The 18505-nt window shown below is 49.4% G+C and overlaps 2 protein-coding genes across 3 annotated transcripts in view; one reads left to right on the top strand and one right to left on the bottom strand.

The window, feature by feature from the left end:
- Positions 1-18505, top strand: part of LOC6595603 — a 99097-nt gene that overhangs the window by 23688 nt on the left and 56904 nt on the right. The gene's annotated exons all lie outside the window — the stretch shown is intronic.
- The window catches only part of LOC6595608 (transmembrane and TPR repeat-containing protein CG4341), a 29310-nt gene that overhangs the window by 6421 nt on the left and 4384 nt on the right, over positions 1-18505 (bottom strand). For both annotated transcript variants that reach the window (XM_026988188.1, XM_026988189.1), the window contains exon 2: positions 1094-1180. In XM_026988188.1, the coding sequence (XP_026843989.1) occupies positions 1094-1180 (87 nt within the window). The remainder of the gene's footprint in view (positions 1-1093; positions 1181-18505) is intronic.

An 18505-nucleotide genomic window follows, 5' to 3' on the forward strand; every position in this document is an offset into this window, starting at 1 on the left:
GCATCCTGTTGGCTTTTCCCACCCACGCACACACTTTAGCTTGCATTTTGGTCTTTGGCGGGTGCCCTTCCTCCCACTAATCCTCCTGCTCCTGCTTCTCCTCCTGCTGTCCCTGTCGGGGCACACCTGTGTGCGCTCTTTCCCTCCGCACGCACAGCAGGCAGGACTTTTGTAGGATTTTGGTGTGGTGTTCGTGACAACGGCACCGACGAGGACGAGGACGAGGACGACGACGACGACGCCACACGGCAGCTCGTATATCATGGAAACGCCGATGAGGAGTCGCTCCGCAGGAGGAGGGTAGTGGTTCACATAAACAAATGCCACTCTAATGCCGCATAAAGTCGCTGGAGCGCCTTCTTGTCAGGCAGCCAGCCGCAGTGTCTGTTGTCGGTCTGTCTTTCCGTGTGGGTGTGTGTCCGTGTGGGTGTGTGTGTGTGTGGGTGTGTGTGTGTGTGGGTGCCTTGCCATAGCTGAAATTCGATTTTAAGCACCACTGAAATTCCATTGCAGCATCAAGGCATGCCACTAGCACAGCAACCTCTCTCTCTCTCTCCACCACTGATACTTTTTGTATACACTTTCCAAGAAAGGGGGCACTATGATTTCTAGCAGATGATGGTGCAATTCATAGAGGGACACCATACAGATCAAAGGTTTTCTTGCTACAAATAGGTGCCCGAACCCTTCTTTTTATGTGCTTTACTTTGCTATTTATAGTAGAACTTGCCAAGAGTGCATTCAAAATTGAAAGATCCTTAAGCGCTAAAATTGAGTTCAATTCATTTGGGCTCCCATTCCTTCATTTTCATATGAAGAATGCATTTCTCTAAGGCAGACACCTTAGAATGAGAAAGCGCTAAGATCGTTTTTAATTTTTCTGAAGATATTCCAGGCAGCGATGGTTTATCAGGGAAGGCATCAAAGGCTTCGGCTATTCTTCCCTTTATGTTATTTTTTTGCCATGTAACGCAATTGAGGTTGTGTTAGAGCTTGTCTGCATACGTGTGTGTATGACATCGCAACTTTAATACATTTTCCTGGAAGGTTGAACATTCCGTTGGCCCCCACATTTTAGCGATCCTTCTCTTACCTGTCGTCGTAGACGAAGCCAGCATTGAGGGTGTTCAGATAGAGGGCGAACGCCAGGCTGCAGCAGAAGAGACACGTGTAGTCCATGCTAAAAGGGGGAAACAATCGATTAGTAATCGATAACATGGAACAATTTGCTTATACCATATCCCCTAATCCCTTATTCTTATCCCTATCCCCTTATGCAATGAATACGTTGTGTTTCCAAAAGTCTGAAAAGTTGCGACATTCATTGCAGTGGCTGCTGAATTTTCACTAGGAGCTTCTTTCGCATCTCTGGTTCGCAACTTTTTCGCTCTCATACTCATATTTCTCATTACTGGGTATTGCCCAGCGGCATTAAGTAACTGCTGGATGGCAGAAGAGAAGCCTTTCCTATCCTTTCGCCGAGTTTCCTTTCATGGCGCAAATGTACAGGTAGATGGCATTCATGACTTCCTCCTTTCGGCTTTCGGCCAGCCATTGTTGGCATTTCGGACTCCATGACAGCAGCAACAGCAGCAGCAGCAGCAGCAGTTGGCTTCTGTTCCAGTTGTTCTTACTCTTCTCCCTGCTCTCCGGTGCTGCTGGTGCTGCTGTTGCATGCCCCACTGCTGCTGCTACTGCTTCTGCTGCTCCGCCTTTTGTTGTTGTTTACTGGCCGTTGATGATGTTGCTACAGCCATTACACATAATGAGAGCCAGCAGTCTGTTGCTGTGGCTGTGGCTGTTGCTGTTGCCTTTGCATTTGCTTATCCCACTCCTGGTGCTTCTACTGCCACTGCTGCTGACTCTATGCACATTTGTTGCTGCGGTGGTTGCAACGTCAACAAGCGAGGCACTGTGCCCGTCGCATCGTTGACATTAAGACTCGCAACAGTTGCAGACAATAAAGGCTATCAGCAAGCAAGCCCCAGCGACTGCCATGTATGCCATGTATGTTCCACCCACACACACCCACCGTCGTACACAACACGTGTTTCCTCCCTGCCGCCCTGCCACATTAAACCATTCCCAATCCCGTTTCCGTTTCCTGCTGAGTGCACAGTCCCTCGCCTGCTTGCCTCTTTGCTTTGCGTTGATGTGGGCAGATTTTGTTCCTACATTTTTGCGGGTAATTATTTTTTGGACACGCCCAAGCCCGCGGCGGCCTTATTCTGCCCCTCACTCCCACTGAATTGCATGTAAAAATCAATGAGAGGCAACGGCGGCAAAACGAAGTCCGGCGGAGCAGGTGGAAGGATAACACCAGATGAAATGAAACGAGATGAGCTCCCTCTTTGTCTGTTGGATGACTCCCAACCCCCAACCCCCAACCCCCACCTCCAGTGAATCTGATCCCATTTATATTCGGAGCATTACAGAATGGGGGGTGGCAGTCGGTCCCAGTCCCGGCGACAACCAGTTCTTGCCGGGCTGAAAGAGCTTGCGTTTTCTGTGGCATTCTTTTTGGCGCACAAGCCATGTAAGTATATGCGAGTAATAAGCAGTTGGCTTAGGCTTAGTGGACGGGCTAGATGGTGGCAGTGGTGGTGGTGGGGCTTAGTGAGAGCTCTGGCATAGTTTTGTCGACGTTGACACACAGAGCGAGAGATTTGGCATTATGGACGAGAAAGCCGAGGCACGAGGGCTCGCTCGAGGGGCTTATGGCCAAATTAGCAGCATTCAATATGCGAGTAAGACCCAAGAGAAGCGAAATACAAGAAAATTGCTCTGCTAATGAGCCATAATGATGAGCATTTGGCCCTGCTCTTCCTTTCGAGACAACTTGTGTCCTCTTTTGTGTGTGTTTGCCTGATTGATTTGCCTGCAGTTTGTTTCCGAGCCATTGACTTGTCTACGCGCCTAACACGCTTATTCCTGTCCTTGTCTCTGTCTCTGTCTCTGCCCCTGGCCCTGCCCGCTCCTCTTGCCACCCCACGCTTAGACCCCTATCATCCTCAGCTTGTCAACTCATTCAGTGGCGGCTGCTGCTGTCTCGCATACCAATTATCCACAAATAATTGCCCATAACTTGAACTCACAGACGAGCGCCCATTGTTTACTTGGCTATACATTTCCTTGTGGCTTCCTTCCTTCCGCTCAATCTCTTCGCTCTCATGTGGACCACATCTTAACTTTGTTGCCACACGCACGAGAGTGTGGCTCATTGGGTCTCATTCTGGCCACCGTTTTATCAGGGAGTCGACGGCCATAAATCATGTTTTATTTTCGTAATTAGCTCTGCCACAGCATAAATAACAGGCTTTTCATTGTCTCAATTTTCGTGCCCCTGACCTCCCCTGCCCCCCCTCGTTTCCTCTGTTTTGTTTGTCTATTTAACAGTTTCGGGTTTATTGTTGATTAAATTTCCACTTTGTCTTATTACATGCCCCGAATGGTGGAGGAGCCGAGGAGCGCACTTTAAACTGTTTGCACAAGTTGCCACCTGGCTGTGCCCTCTTGCCGCCTGCCATTCTGCCAGTGCCACTGCCACTCTAACAGTCGTCGCTGCCTCATGCCTCATGCCAGTTGGCACTTTTGTTTTTATTGCCCTGCCACCTGCCATCCTTTGCTGCTGACCTAGTAAATTGTGTCGTCTAATGGTTTTTTTTTGCCACCTCCTCAGTGGCATTGCGTTTGTGTTTGCTGTGCCTTTGACAGTTTCCGCTTCCGCCCTCGCCCTCGCCTCCGCCTCCGCCGTTCGGCCAGGTGTTTCTCCTCTTGCCACGCCGTGTGCCACTCCCCTCCCACCCAGCGAAGGTCAGTGCGAGAGGGAGGGAGCTCTACTTAACCCGTACCTTCTCTGGGATATGTGTCTCCCCAGCGGCAGCTCAAAACTCCAATCTCCGGCTTCTGCTTCTGCCTCTCTTCTTTAAAGCATAAATCGATCTTTATGGGCAAAAGTTGCCGCCCAGCAAGCGACCTGGCCAGGGTCACTCGTTGGGGCTTACACCCTCTGCAAAAGCAGGCCACAATTAGCCAGCAGGGGGTGGTATGTGGGTGGGGGCTCTCTGTGTGTTGGTTCAGCGAGTTTGGAGTATTAAAATTCTAAATTAATTGCCTGTTGGATGGCCCGAAATGCCAAACACAGCAGCAGCGGCAGCAGCAGCAGAGCGGCAGCGGCAAAAAATGTATGGAAATTAGAAACTGGCGTAGGATTCTCTACTCGGAAGACTAATAGACGTGAAATTTAAGCGCATTGAATTAATTTTTCCACCCACACACACACCCCCCACGAGTAAAGTAATTTGGGGGGCTGAGACCAGGAGGGGTTTGTGGGTCAAAAACTATAATTAATAGGCGTTTTTATTTCGCTTTGTTTGATTATGCATAGAATTAATTATATGCCGACACCTGCGGCCAGCTGCGGTAGCTTCAAGTTTCGACACACACAAAAAAAAGGGGTTAGCCCCATGACACATGCATACCCCGCCAGCAATCACCACCCCTGAGGGGGTGGCAATCATTTTCCGCTTAAATTGTTGTCGAATGAAGGCCCATACTCTTTGAATAGCTCTACTTTCTCTCTCTAAAGTGAAAGTTTATTATTATGCGCCAAACGGTATATACACACACAGACACACAGACACACACACACCCACATCCACACCTGCAAGCACATCCATGGACAGACACCGACAGTGGAGACGTTTAGCTCCGACGCCGCATTGCATTTTAAATGAGCCCAGCCCCCCAAAAAAAGGCAGTTGCCGTTTTAGTTTTTCGATTTTCCGTTCTCAGTTTTTAGGCCTCCCCCACTCCCTCCCCTTGCTGTGCACCCTCTCCTTTGCACAACCGGACATCAAAATAATGAACGGAAAAGGCAGCCATTTTGGGAAAGTACCGTAAAAATGCCGAAAACGTTTTTAAAAATGAAACGATTACACCATTGCGGCTTGCAAACGACCAAGTTATGATAATGTTTGGCCAACTAAACTCGTTTAGCCTGCCAAATAGTAGTACGACTGCTCCCCCATTCCTCCCTTGGCCATTCCCATCCACAAAAAATGCACAAGTGTGTGTGTTCGAGAGCGGATGTGCAAGGTAAGCCTCACAGCACAAGTGCGCAACACATGCAAACAAACCCGATTCGGGGTCCGAGAGTCGTGGAGAGTGTGGGGAGGAGTCCAGTCGAGTCGAGTCGAGTGAAGTGGAGTGGAGAGGAGAGAAGAGGAGACTAGCCTGCCCCATTGGACGCATTGTGGATGCAGAACTGGCTGACTTTCCGGTCAGCTTTCGTTAGGCTCGTATTGCTGCTGCTGCTGCTGTTGCCCATTGCCAATATTTTTTGAGGTATTTAGAGCCCGAGCAGAGAGCAGAGCGTTGTGGGTGCTGCCGGGTGTCTTGGTCCTTGGAACGAGCTGTAGAGCTCAACGAGTGTATGAATGTTTATGGTCTCCGGGCAGGAGTCAGACTCATAGGCGAAGCCAGCCTCAGACTTTGGCAGTTTTATGCTAATCACAAAAAGGCAGTGCTTTCCTTTCCACGTATGCATATATGTATGCACACACGGCAGCCCACATTCCACATACGGAGGAGGCGTGGCAGTTTTTGAGTAAAACTTTTCATATTTTGGCCCTGCAGCAAAGTTTTCCCTCAGTTCACTCTGGGGCTTTCACTCGCTCGATTTTTGGTTTTATAACTCGTTGAACATTTGCCCAACAGTTCGTACAATTGGAGGGTGGAAGGTGAAGGGTGGGATGGAAGCCCCTCCTGCCTCCTCCCCAAAAACCTTCAGGAAGCCTGTCTGAGAGCGGCTTTTGGGCGAATTATGAAAGTGCCGCAGTTCCGCTTTCGGTACAGCATTTGAATGCGAATCTGATTTTCTATGCCGCTCGAATCGCAGCAATTAAAGAGAGAGCGGAAAAACCCTTAGGCGTATATCGACGCCATCGCGCAGACAACGAGGCTGCCACATAAATAATAATTAGGTAATAATTAGCATCTGTCAATTAACAGCAGCGCTCGATATGCGCTATTTCCTCCCCGTTTCCCCCCTCCTACGTTTTGTCTGCTGCTCTAAACACTTGCCACGGCTACTGGCCCTACGACTGCCACTGCCACTGCCACTGCCATAATTTAATTTAAATGCCCAAAACTGTGGAATCGTTTAATTATGTATTCTCATAGACACATCCAGGGGGGGCAGGGCAGGGAGTGTGGCAGAAGGAAGCGCTTAAGCGCGGGGAGGATGCTGTGGCTGATTACTCTACCCAAAAATGTTATGGCGGCCCCAAAAAAGAGGCATCCACAGCGTCTCGATAATCGTGGGGCGCCAGGGAGAGAGGGAGATGAAGTTGCGGCCTAGTTTTAGGGAAACTCGAATGTGTGTGTGTGTATGTGTGAGTTCTGTGCCGGCGTGTGTGCGAGGGTTGCGTTAATTGAATGCGCAACTGTCGTGCGATTCCCCCCGCTCACCCATTTGCCTGTTAGCCTGTTGAACAATTATGCTCTGGGAGGAGCAGGAGGAGGATATCCAAAATGCCAAGTGCCTTGAAATTGAGTCCGGGAGTCCAACGTGGCGTATGCGTGTTTTGCTCTATATGCTAATTAAAATGACATGTGCGTATGAGTGTGTGTGTGTGCGTTTGTGCTTGTGTGCCACTATCTGTCTCTGTGTGTGTGTGGGTTTGTGCTTTGTGCTGTTTGCATTACATAATTATAATTACGCATACGCCATGTTGGCGCGCATTTGATTTCCTTTCCCCGCAGCCCTGCCGTCCCGTCCTGCCCCGTCCCGTGTTGCAGTGGAGTAGTCTTTTTTACACTTTTGCCCTGCTCCGAGTGGTCCGTGTCCGTGTGTGTGGCAAATATTTACGATTCTGTTGCAGCCCCCCTCCCTGCTGCACTCTCCCTTTTTTGGTTTTTCTCTTTCTTTTCGGGCCTTTGGATTGCATTTAAATAGTTCGCATGGAATATTTAACATTTTGACGCGTTGCTCAAATATCCCCTCCAGAGTGGGGGACAAAAACCCGAGCAAATCGAAAATTTAACTGGCGGAAGGCAGGAAAAAATATTATTGCGACTGGCATATCAAATAATTCAGCGGCAACCGTATTTGTGCCCGTCACGTGTCCTGGCAGCGCACCGCTCCACTATGTCTCATTTCTCTCTCTCTGTGTGGCAGTGTGGCAGAAAGAAATCCAATTGCTAACCGCAAACATAATTAAAAACTTTGCACAACCACAATCGATGGCAGCCCGATTGCACTCCGATTTCCAGCGAAGCGAAGGGGAAGCCCTGCTCTGGACATTACACAACGCAAAGAGCAAAGAGTGCGACGAGAGACGAGGGTCGAGGGTCGAGGGACAAACGACGAATGATGGCGCTGCAGTTGCAATCAAATTGAGCAGAAATCCTCATAAGGGGTGGGGGACCTGCAGCATGCATCACGGGGGCTCTTCCCACGTGAGGAATCGGATTGCAGACCCATGCCATTCCAGTCCATTCCGTGACTATCGATTCGGTGGACTATCGGTGGTAGAACGACACGCAATCCCTCCGCCTGCACCGTCCACCGTGCACCGTGCGTACGTGGGCATAAATCCAATTAAATCACAAGTTACGCAATGTGATAAGTCACGTTGTTTATTGTTTCAGAGCACACAGTGCCAGTAGCAATGGCAGTGGCAGTGGCAGTGGCAACAGCATCCCATCTGAAGCTGCGAGGGGGAGTTCAATGGCAGGACGAGACAGAGAGGGGAATGTAAGCGAGGAGTCGGCATTCCGCACACCGCAATTTATGCACAACCGACAGGCAAACAACGAAACAAACAAACAACTCACGCGGCCGTTGCGGTGTGTGAAAAATAAAATAAAAAACAACCGACGGGGGAAAGCCAGTGGAAACCCCCGAAAGAGAGCAACGAAAACAACAACGAAAAAAAGCACAAATGAAGCGCCATAAAATACTGCCACAACTAAACGCAGTTGGGCTGTGGATTTGCAAAGCGTATATCAGCGGAGTAGCAGGAGCATCAGGAACCACACGCAGCACCTGCCACACAGAGTCATTCCTCTAAGTAGATAATCCTTTATAATTCACGATCCCATCCCCATCACCATCCCCATCCGCCCCACTACTGCTAAAGTAATGCAGCTCCTCTGAAACTTTACTGAAAACGCATTAAAAGGGATAAAAGAGGAGTTTGCTAGTGGTTCAGATCTAGGGAAGATCTCCATACGTGTCCAAAAGAAAAATATATATATATTGTAGATAGTTGCACTCCTTAGATCATGGGATATTCATTCTTTTGAGATTCCGTTTCTGGTGGCTTTCCATCGATTTGTGACTACTTTTTTCAAACGTTTCGACCTACTTTACAGTCTGACGGCATCGCCTGTGGTTCCCCTGTGCCCGTCTTCAAGCCTTCCTCCCCTTGGGGTCGTGGTTCGTGGTTCGAGGTTCTGTCTCCTAGTCATTATTTACTTTTGGTCAACTCTCGTTCAAGTTTTGAGGAGGATACAAAAAAAAGAGGAGAAGCGCAGAGAGAAATATGAGTTGAAAAGAGGAAACTGCCAAACAATTTGTGAAGTGCGTTTTGCGCACATTGAAGTTTGTGTGGCTTTCAGCGCTGCGCAAAGTTGATTATTTCCAACCAGAAAAAGGGAGTGACGGAATGGAGCCATGTCCCAAAAGGTAAGCCGACAACGGACGTTGGCTGCTGGTTTATTGAAGCATCAATTTTTTGTTGGCCAAATTATTTATTAAGTCCCAGCCCCAGCGCAGTCCCCGAAAGGGGCAGCAACGCAACGTAAAGATTCGCCACAGATTCGGAGACCGCAAGAAAAGGGTTTTTCCCCGGGAAAAGCAGCAAACTTTTAATGCGCTCCAGAGTCGCTTAAAGAGAATACTCTGACGGGAAAAAGGGCAGCTTTAAGGCAGCAGCCCTACATCAAAGACGTCGTATCTCTTTTTATGGTTTTTTAATGCTGCAACGTTATTAGGTAGCTTCTACGAGTACAGTACTCGTGTGCTCCTGCCATTTGCCGGCGGCGGCATAAAACTCCAACGAATGGGGCGTCAGAGCGTTAAAATTTGTCACGCGCTCGCGCACACATGGGGCGTATGTGTAATTTTTTCGCTCTGCTCTGTGGCACCCCGCGGCGAACTTTCGGATCGATCGATGGCTGTAGCAGTAGCAGAGGCAGTGTCAGTGCCAGTGCCAGTGCCAGCTGGCAAATGTATATCGCAAACATTTCTATCAATCATTCAAACCGATTGATTCGCAATGCAAACAGAGAGCCCCGAATCTGGGGCATGTAGGAATGGCTATGGCTCTGGGAATAGGAATGGGAATGGGTATAGGAATGGGTTGACCTCAGCTGTGTGGGGAGTGTAGGTGCACCTGCAACAGCATCTGCTTGTTTCCATTTCCCAAAATAAGGCACAGACTGCACACATATTGACAGCCGACAGATTTTTTGGCATTGTGTAGTCTAAAACCAGACCCCGATCCGGATATGGGGATATGGATATGCACGGCAAACAGGCAAGTAAACAGAAAACAGCATCAGCATATCAGCATCAGCATCAGGGAGTGCTGGCACATGCTGGTTTCCAGTCAGGATTGCAATTGCAATTGTTGTTGCAAATTTGTATCTGCTATGCAATGTAAGAATGTAATTGATGTGCCATTTGTGGCGAGTATGTGGATGATTGAGGAGGCAACGAGCGGACGGGCAGGTGACCCCCAACACACCTCTAAGATACGAGAACGGGCAGAAAGTATTCAGAATCGATTGCGGACCCTATCTCCCGCTCTTTCGGGGGCATACCAAAAGCATTTGGCCCGGCATTTTAAGTGAATGAAATGAAAACAAATATTGCAAATTGACACACACACACACACACACACTGATGCATTGAGCCGTGCAATTGTTGTCTGTGTATCTGTGTACGTGTGTGGATTGGCATATCTGTGGCAGGGCTGCGGTTGCGGCCAGCTGTCCATTATGCGGCATCAGCCGCGTATCTGCTGCATTCGTGTTTCAAGTTTGTAAAGCATTTATTCGATCCACTCCCAAACGTTATTTAATCGATGATTTACTACCCATCGGTAGCCGAGAGTCAGATCTCTATCTGTGTATCCATTCCTGCCTCCTTGACACCCTTCTCCTCTCCCCGACAGATCCTGCGGCTAATCGTGAAGTTCTTCGGCCACAATCTCTACTGCTTCTGCCGCAATGTTTGATCTGGCCAAATACAACTTACTGATTTTATTGCAAATTGATTTTATGTACACCTGCCGCCACCAAGCCCCCTCTCCCCCCACACGCCACGCCACACACATCGGACGGCCGATTGGTTCTGGCCTGGCCAAAAGGAGCGGCCCGTCCGAAGCGTCCCTGACGTCTGCCAGCAGTTTAATTCAAACAAATTTTTCATGTTTACATTGTAGGGGCGATAGTGGAAACTTTTTAATCAAAGTTAATTGGAAAGTTTTGCTTTGTCACTCACACACACACACACACAGACAGTGGATACACACACACAAACACATGCACGGACAGAGACAGATGGCTCTATAGCCTGTCTGGCCACACACACACACACACACACAGAGAGAGAGAGATCCACATTCACTCACTCATTCAGTGGCATTGCAGCAGCAGGGGACAGGGTGCATAAAAGGGCAAAACTAAAAACTGAAAAGTAAAATGTAGGTTATCCTTCAGCGCACACAAAATGGTTCTCGATTCCCTAGTGGGTTACTCTCCTGACTTCGTGTTTCTACCCCCCCACCTCTCTCTCTCTCTGTCTCTCTCCCTCTGTCTTTCTCTTTCTGGCCTTTTGTCTATCCTTATCTCTCATTCTGCCGCTCCTACTGCACCTCTCTCATGCTGTTGTTGTCCCACCTTTGATGATAAAATGTCATTTTGCTCGTTTACGTGTTCGGGGTTGTGTTCATGCCCCTTACCACGTGCCCCGTGCCCCGTGCACCGTGCACCATGCACCGTGCCACCTGCCGCATCGGGCTGCCCCCTGACAGAGCCAGGGCCAGGGCTGACATTCAACGCTCTTGATTAAATTTTATGCAGTTTAACTATTTCTTTTTTCTTTCAGAGCAGCCCCCTGCAGCGAGAGAGAGAAGGATGGGTGGCTGGTGGTGTGGCGGCAGTCACTGCACCGCTCTTTTTATTACGTTTGAAGGCTGACGGACGTAGGGACAGGCCGACGGACAGACAGAGAGTTACGGGTCGGGCATTCAACACTTAAGCGTAGTCGCCTGACGGAGGAGGCCTCCTCTCTTGCTTTCTCTGTGTCTTCTCTCTGTAAGCTTCAGTTTATGCTGCAACCGGAAAATTAATCCTAATGAGTGCTGACACATACACACACACACACACACACAAAGGCACACACGGAAGAGCGGAAGAAAGAGAGGGAACGACAGAGACTGGAAAGAGACAGCACTGGCGGCGGGGGAGGGGAGGGGAGGGGATGTTTGCGCATGTGAAGCGATTTATGCTTTTTATTCCCTATCTTTTCGAAACGGGGGAGTACTGGCAGTGCTATCGCCGATCAACAAGGTATCTGACACGGCACTCAATGTATCTGTATCTTCACCTTTCCAAAGAGCATTTCATATTCGTTTCTGTTTCTGTCTCTCTCTCTCTCTCTTGCTCTCTTCTGTTCTTCTGTGCCTCTGTTGCTTGGGGCAAAGTTGGTTTTTGTTGCTGCCTCTGTTGTTGCACACGTGCGTCCCATGTAAAATGCAATTCCCACACACAGATGCAGGGATACACGGGTGTGCATGTGCGGGTGTACATGCATGTGTGTGTCTCATATAAAACAACATTTTGTAAGCATTTTATAGGGCCATAGTGTGGCTGACTCAGTGAATGGTTGGCTGCCTGGATGGCTGCCTGCCTGTGCAGGTAGATAGTATCGTGGCAAAAGGCACAGCAGAAAGGATGGTAAGGGGATGGGGATGGGGATGGGGATGGGGATGGGGATGGGGATGGGGATGGGGATGGGCTTTGGCAGCGGAGGAGATGGCTGCTTGGTTTGGCTGCTGCTTCCTTTCAAAAGTGTTAAATGCCGCGTTTTGCATTAACTTGCATTGCTCGCGCTTTCCGCCTTCCGCTTTCCGCCTTCCCCCGGCCTACCATCCGCTCCTCAGCGCGCTCTTGGCGGTGTCTTTTATGGGTCTCTGCCATTGAAACGGGGCGACTGTTTGGCATGAGATGAAATGCAATGAAATGAAATGAAATCAGTGTCAATGTGCAGGCAGGAAATTCATTTTACGACTTTAAAACCTGAGCCTGAGCCTGAGTCGAGGAAATTAGCCGCCGAGTGAGTGGAGGGGCGGTAGCGTTCCCCATTCGATGGGGTTCTTGGAAAACGCTCAGACCCCCTTGAAGTTATGGGTCCTTCCGCCTCGGGGCGACTTTGAATTGCAGTGGCAAACGATATCATTCGATTCCAAGACGTTTCAGTCCATAATTTCTACAGCCACCTCCCCTGGTCGGTCTCTCGTCGCTCTCTCCATAAACATCACACGCTGATGTCGTCGAGTCACGTAAAAGTGTATTTAGCGGGAGGCACGTGTGTGTGGGAGTCGGTGCCTGGCACCTCAGCGGGCTATTCCCTGCCACGCCATGCGGCGCGGCTCCTCTTTCACTCGCAACAATGGGCGCAAAGTAAACAAATTAAAATGTATGCACAAGCACGGCCATATGGCTGGGGGATGGCAATAGGGGTGTCGTCAATTAGGGGAAGAAAACAGAGAATCAAAAAAGCAAAAAAATAAATATGATTGCATAGCTCCATGGACGACGCATCGGGGCATCGGGGATATCGAGGACGAGGACGTGGACAAATCATTTTGCCAACGATTTCAGCGATTTTCGAGTGCACAAATTGTTCTCCACGTATGTGTGTCCTCAATTCCTGCTCACTTGCCTGCCAGCCTGCTGCATGCCCCCCGCCCCTTAGCCGTTCCATCAACTACGAGTATTGTGGGACACGCTTGCAGCTTTCACATTTGGTTCATGGCAGATTACGTATACGCCCCGTTTGAAAATCGTTTGCATTGCCTCCGCCCCTGCCTCGGTCCCGACAGCAGCCGCCTCTTGGGATGCTGCTGCTGCGTTCCAATTTCCAGTTATTTGGACGGCTTTTGTGTTGAGGATGTTTTTGGTAACAAAAGCGCTATTCGCTGCTTGCTGCTCAACTTTTTGTACCCGTACCTTTTTGTACCTGGGCAGCCAGGCAGGCCATGAAAATGATGATTTGTCTATTCAATAATTCTCATAAAGATCGGATTGTTCCAGTCCTGATTAAGATCTCATCATCTCATCGCTTCATTAAAAGAGGGTTCTATCTGTCCAGCCCTGAATAAATTCATCGCTTGAATGATGGGTATACCCTTGTTTGAGCATGCCCCACACCAACATTCTTGATTGTTTTTTCGTTTCATTTGGGTGTTGGCTGTTCCTTTTTGCGCATGTTTGACATCAATATAACTTTATTCCCACTCCCACCCCCCGTCCCCGTCCCCCATTCCCCAACCCTGGGCCCAGGAACCCCGATTCACTTGTCCCAGAAATATGCAACTCTTGCATTTTTTTTGTAGGTCCTGTTGGCTGTACAGTTGGTTTGGCTTTCGGTTGTTGTTTTTTTGTTTCTTTACTTTTGTGCTGCCTATTGTGTGCTTTGTTGAAATTGTCATTTGTTTCCATAGTTGTTGTTGTAGTTGTTGCTGCAACAGTGGTTGTTGTGTTCTGCGGCAAGCACATATGGTAATGTGTTCTGTTTGTTTCGTTGCTTCGTGGCTGTGGCAGAGCATTTTCATGGTTTATACTCCAATGCTGCTGCTGTTGCTGTTGCTGTTTCTGTTTCTGCTGTTGACTGCTGGCATAGATTTGCACTTAGCGGGGGGTGGGGTGAACGAATGTGAATGGTCCCTTTTTCACCCCCGCAGCAGCCCACCACCACTTCTTCCCCACCAATTCCCCCTTTAAGCCATAGCCAAAAGTTCGCCTAGAGTTGCATTTAATTATTTATCGTGTTTGAAGTGTGCAAAAAACCATAATCAACAAATTTACTTTTATCTGTCACGCCCATTACCCCTGTCCCCCACATCAACGCCCCCTCTCGCCGAGCGGCACCGCTGACTCGTGACATTTGCAAATAAATAGAAGAGCAACAACAATACGATATATGTATATACATATATGGAATGGTAAAAAATGAGAGCAACAAGAGGAGAGCCGCACCACAGTAACAGTAACAACTTTTCACATGCGCGAAATTTATGGCTGAAAATGGAATTGCATTGCCTGTGTGTTGGTTGGGTTCCGAGTGTGCCAGTATGTGAGTGCGTGTTTGTGTGTGTGTGTGTGCTCGTATTTGCAGTTTAATTTAAATATTTTACACGCACACAAACACCAGCAACACAGCTGAGAACTCCACTCTACTCCACCCCGTCTACCACGGCGAAGGACATTCTCACGCATTTGTTTCACAACAGCACGATTCAGAGTTTTCTTTTCTTGTTTTCCCTTTTTCCTTTCTCCTTGCCCCTTCCCCCCCTGCCGTTTTCCGCTCTTTAAAGTCTGCTGCTGCTGGCCTTGGCCCCTGCCCTGCCGCCCTTCCTTCCCTTAACCAATATTTAAAATATGAAGACCATTAGCTAAATATTGGCTTTGGCACGCTCACGCACACGCACACGCACAGGACAACGAAGGGGCAGCAAAGCAAGGCAAAGGGGACGATGAACATCCCAGGAAAGCAGTCAATAATATTAACTCGGAATTGGGAGCAGGAGCTTGGAAGCTGGGAGCTGGGAACTGGGAACTGGATCTTGGATCCTGGAGCTGGCGGTGGAGTCTGCCCCGTGCTGTGCATACTTATTTGGAGCTCAAGGCGCCCACTGAGTGGCGATGGCAGGGGGGCGGCTCGGGGGATGGGTGTGAGTGCATAAAATAAAAATAAATGTTAACAATGGCAGAAAGGCGTTTTGTTCGCCGGACTGGATGTCGGAGTTGCTTGCCGGAGTACTGCCGGCGGTGTCAGGCTCATGCGGCGCACGAAATGCCAGCAACAACCGACGCCCCACCCACACCACCGACCACGAGGGTGGCGGGAGGGTGGGAGCCGGGCGGCGGCAATTTGTTGTTGCCTTTGCGCCTGTACTTATGCTAAGTAAAGCGATGATGTAAAAGACAATAACGTGGAGCGGGGAAAGTGGAAAAGCGGGAAAGCGGAAGTGTGAGCGGAGGCTGTAAAGCAAAAGCCGCGGAGACCACAAATTCAGCCTTCGTTCTCGGGCTCTCGGGTTCGAGGTTTGGGGTTCGGGGTTCGGGGCTCGGGTTTGGTTTGGTTTGGCATTTCATAAAGTGCGTAACAATTTGTTTGCATATACATCTGTATCTGTATCTGTATCTGTATGCGGGCTATCTGTGTGTGTATCTCTTTATATATCCAAAGAAATATGTATGTATGGGTGGGGGTACACTTTTGCGGTTCATCCGTTTTGATATTGTTGCCATTTATGTTTTAATACTTTGTTGTCTGGCGGGCGAGTCACAGCAATTTGTTCCCGCCAGGGCTTCCTGGGCAGCGGCGGCTGCGAGCGGGTGGATTAGCATCCCGAAAATAAATTTCAGGCCGTCCTCCAACCCTGGCAGATGGTGAAAGCCCGTGCCATGCCCGTTCCCGCTGTCGTCCTGGACCCTGGATGGAAGACCTGACCACAGACGCAGTCTCTCCACAATGTCATTAGGCAACGGAGTAAAAGTTTTTGCTCACCTGTGCGACCACATCGAGGACGACACTGAGATTGAGCGAGCGAGACGAGTGCAGGTGGCAGTGGAGCAGAGAAGTGGAAGAGGAAGAGGAAGCAAGTTCCGCCTGCAGGCTTTAAAATTAAATAAACTAACTCACACACATACATATCTAAAGAGAGCGGGGGAGACACAGTGATACCCTCGGAAATGTAACTAACACGCTCACACACAAACCTCTGCAGACAGAGACACACTTACACAATCGCATATTCGCATATTCGGGTCTGTGTGCTGAAAAAGAGGAGGACACCGACAGACACAGCGAGAGGCAGACAGACTCTCGCACATATATTTTAATGCAAATTGAGCAGAATTAATTTAGTGCTGTCTGTGTTTATCTCTGGAGCGCTTAATATCCAAGCCGTCGTCGCTCTGCTCTCGCTTTACTCTACCTCTTAGTGTCGCTCCTTCCCTCTCTCGCTCTCTCTCTCTCCCTCTCTCTCTCTCTCTCCCTCTCTCTCTCTATATTTTTGTCTGCCTCTCGGTCTCTCTCCATCTGGCTGGGGCATATGTTAAACGTTTGGCAGTCTCCGTCTCCTGCTTTATTTTATTAAAAAGTGGGCAGCAGCCTCAGTTTTCTTGGAAGCAGCTTGCGCCTGTCTGTCATTGTTCCCAGGACCCGAGACCCAGACGCCCCCTCAGAATGTCTTGCCTACTTTCTTCAGGCATCGCTCATATACCAGCCGCGGCGACAGACAATTTTTGAAGCTCCTGCGACATTTTCGCTCAGTGTACATTCATATGTAAAAATTCTTTCTTTCTTGCGAGAGTCAATCCCCGACCTGCCCCCACCTCCGCCTCCGCCTCTGCCCCGCCCACGATTGCGGTTAGTCGTTGCCTCCCGGATCCTTTGTTCGGGGCTTCGGTGGCCTCCGCTTTCGCATTAGACACGCATCATTTGCGCGTTTGTAATCAGGCGAAAGTGTTTCGACTTTCGACGCGTCTCTCCCTTTTGCTCAGCCTTCGTACTGCCGTTTGCCTTTGTCTCAATTGTTGCACGCACACACAGAAACAGAAACACACACACACACACACACAGATACTAAAAACGACTCACCCACACCAACACATTCGGATACGTTTCTGGTTTAAAGTAAAAGTTTTTCAATTTCAAGTTTTATGGGCGACAAGTTCGCAGCGTCCGCTCTTCGAGTCCTGCCCCAAGGAGTGTTCGCACCCCCAAAGAGAAAGGGGATGCGCGATGGGAGATGCCCATCAGCTGCGTAAATTTGCCTTATTTCGTTTTATTTCCCTGGCAGTACGTGCTCACAATTCCTGATGCAGTCGACTCCTTCCTTCGACTCCTCCTCGAACGCACTTTAAGGCGCACCCCCAAGGCCACGTGTAAAGGTCTCTTCATCGACAGCCAGCAGCAACAAGTTGTCTTGGCCAACATTTGGGTTCCGCTCAGCTGGCCTTTGCCCAGGACGATCCGGGACCTGGCCCTGGTTTTAGCTGCAATCGTTTAATTTTACGCTCCAGTCACTCCTCGCTGGAGTTGGCCAAAATCGCTGCAGACAATTAAATTCCATTTGAGAATTGGCTGCAACAAATTCGCGCCTCATTCGTGGCACTCTCCCCGTTTTGCACGCTCCTGGACCTCTGGCCGTTGCTTTCGCTATTTCGCTGCTTTTCGCACAGTGTCCTTGGATCAATGGAAATCGGATAGAAATCAAATTCAGTTTATTCTCGCAATTAAACGAAAGGGAATTCTTTTCAGAGAAACTTTTGCGATGCCCAACTATTGTCCCAGACTTCCTCTTCCTGGCTCTGGCTCTGGCTCTGGCTGCTCGTAATCGGTTCGATACTCAGAGCTCACAGCAGCAGATCCCAGCAGAAAACTGCTGCACAGCCCCGGACAAGTTTCGTCTGTTTTCCAATTTCACAGCGAACGACGACGGGGGGAGCAGGAGGAGAGTGGGTGGTGAAATACCAAAGCGAAGGATTTTATGAAAATAGCTGAAATAATTTTCCATTAAATTCTTGCGCATGAAATTATCGCATTAAAACGAAACAAAAGCCGCTTTTTTCCCACTCGAGCAGAAACTCCCATTCACCAAATTTCCCCCCTCTCCACCCCTTTCCTGGTTACACTACCCCTCCCCACCCCCCTCCCCTCCCACGCAACACCATCCCAATCCCAATCCCAATGCTCGTCCATTGTTTGCTTAAATTTTGTACAGTTGCTCGTCGTCATCATCATCATCGCCAGCTCCTTCTCTCCGGTCTCTCTCTTGGTGCCTGGTCTCTGGTCTCGCTCTCTGCTGGAACTCTTCTGTTATTTGCTTGGTGTTTTACTGTTTGCATTCATCTTCATTATTTGTTTGCACTGCTGCCCCAAGTGGGCGTGGCGGCGACTGTAGGCCGAGACGGAGGCGAAGAGTGAGACGACAGAACAGCAATACAGAAGAAAGTTGCTGCTGTTCCGCTCCTACTGCTGCTGCTACTGCTACTGCTACTGCTACTGCTACCGTTGAGCACTTGGCAGCGAAAGTTTTTGACACAGTTGATTTGCATTTGAAATCCTTGCTCGAACTCAGCCGCTCCTCAGCTCCCGTTCCCACCCCTTCGCCCTCTTCCGAGCCGCCCAACAATCCTACTCAACTTTCTGCTGAGGGCACGGGAACGGGCACGGGGCCCGCCCACACACACAATGATT

The sequence above is a fragment of the Drosophila persimilis genome, unplaced genomic scaffold (genome assembly GCF_003286085.1).
Source record: "Drosophila persimilis strain 14011-0111.01,24,50 unplaced genomic scaffold, DperRS2 tig00000191-arrow-pilon, whole genome shotgun sequence".
NCBI lineage: Eukaryota > Metazoa > Arthropoda > Insecta > Diptera > Drosophilidae > Drosophila > Drosophila persimilis.